The 1374-nt window shown below is 45.9% G+C and overlaps 1 protein-coding gene across 1 annotated transcript; it reads right to left on the bottom strand.

Annotated features, from left to right (window-relative positions):
* Positions 1 to 336: 336 nt before the first annotated feature.
* On the bottom strand, positions 337 to 1007 carry LOC112138337 (ATPase family AAA domain-containing protein 2-like). Its single transcript, XM_024260895.2, has 3 exons — positions 896 to 1007; positions 674 to 789; positions 337 to 541 (listed from the first exon to the last, which is right to left on the bottom strand). The coding sequence occupies exons 1-3, from the start codon at positions 911 to 913 to the stop codon at positions 352 to 354; spliced, it is 324 nt and encodes a 107-aa protein (XP_024116663.1). The 5' UTR covers positions 914 to 1007; the 3' UTR covers positions 337 to 351.
* Positions 1008 to 1374: the final 367 nt, after the last annotated feature.

The raw sequence follows: 1374 nt of genomic DNA, 5'->3' as shown, positions 1-1374 counted from the left end.
ATGACACTGTGAAACAACAGGAGCTAACAATGCTAGCAACTGTTGCTAAGGACTTTTTTGATGGCCAGATCCAACAACAAAAGTAAATGCAAAGTTTTAAGCAAAAAGCTGAAACATCACAAATCAAATACAAAGATGTCATCAAAGAAGCTTGTACACGCAAATGATATTGCTTAGTAGACACTGAACTTGCACATTGAGGCGGGGACCGCAAAGTACCGATTTGGGGGCCGTAAATGGCCCTCGGGCCGCTGTTTTAGACCCCTTACATAAACGAAAAGATGACTCAGTTGTGATATTTCAAAACTCTGCAGTTCCATCTGGTTTCTGCAGGGGGCAGCAGAGAAGGCTCTACTGGATGGTCACCTGTTCAAAGAGCAGCCGCAGCTGCCGCTCCGACTCTCCGACCCATTTGCTGAGGCAGTCGGCTCCTTTCCTCATGAAGAAGGCCACCTTCCTGTTGCCCTGGCTGCACTCGTTGGCCAGCGCCCGGGCGACCAGCGTTTTCCCCGTCCCGGGAGGGCCGTAAAACAGACATCCTCTGGAGAAAACAACAGTTCAACAAGTTTGTTTTTTTGATTTACTGCAATTCACGCTGCTTTTCTCCTTCAGAATCTCCTGGAAGAACGTTGATCGTGACTGAGGTGTGATGATGCAAATGTTTGTGTTCCACCTGGGAGGCTGAATCTTGAAGTTGTCGAAAACTTCTGGGTACAGAAGAGGGAAGATGACCATTTCTTTCAGAGCTGAGATGTGACCGGATAAACCTCCGATGCTGTCAAACCCCACCTGAGGAGAGACGGGTAGCATTCCAAAAAGTCAGCTTTGACCAAATAAATATGTAAATATGACGTGCGGAGCAGCAGTCAGCTCATGGCGACCTGCTGGGACTCACAGACTCGTCGATGGCCATCGGGTCAATGTCTGCCAGACCTGCTCCTCCTGCCAACTTGTTCCTGCGAGTTTCAAGAAGCCCCTCAGTTCGGAGGCTGAGCGGCCGCCGGCTGTCGGAGACATCACAGACAGCAAAAAGTGATATTTTACACAAAATGATGATTATTCATAAAATTTAGAGAAATTCAGAACTCTAATTCTTTAGTTAATCAAGCAGAATTCTCATTTCTGACACCTCAACAGAAGTTTATTTAAGAAAAGAATTGAAAAGAAACCAGCTGCTTCTTCTAGACATGTCAACGATAACAGATGTGTATCGATGTGAGGATTGTTTGGTTATGACTCGGCCAGGATTTGGACTCTCTAGAATTTTCTCTCTGCAGCTGAAACGGGTTGAGTAAATTTGTTTACTGAAATTCTGAGTTGAAATTGCTCATCTGAAAGCCAAAAGTGACCCTCAGTGAAGATGGATGATCTGTC

Source organism: Oryzias melastigma, unplaced genomic scaffold, assembly GCF_002922805.2.
Source record: "Oryzias melastigma strain HK-1 unplaced genomic scaffold, ASM292280v2 sc03836, whole genome shotgun sequence".
Lineage (NCBI taxonomy): Eukaryota > Metazoa > Chordata > Actinopteri > Beloniformes > Adrianichthyidae > Oryzias > Oryzias melastigma.
This window is presented reverse-complemented; position numbering and strand designations above follow the sequence as displayed.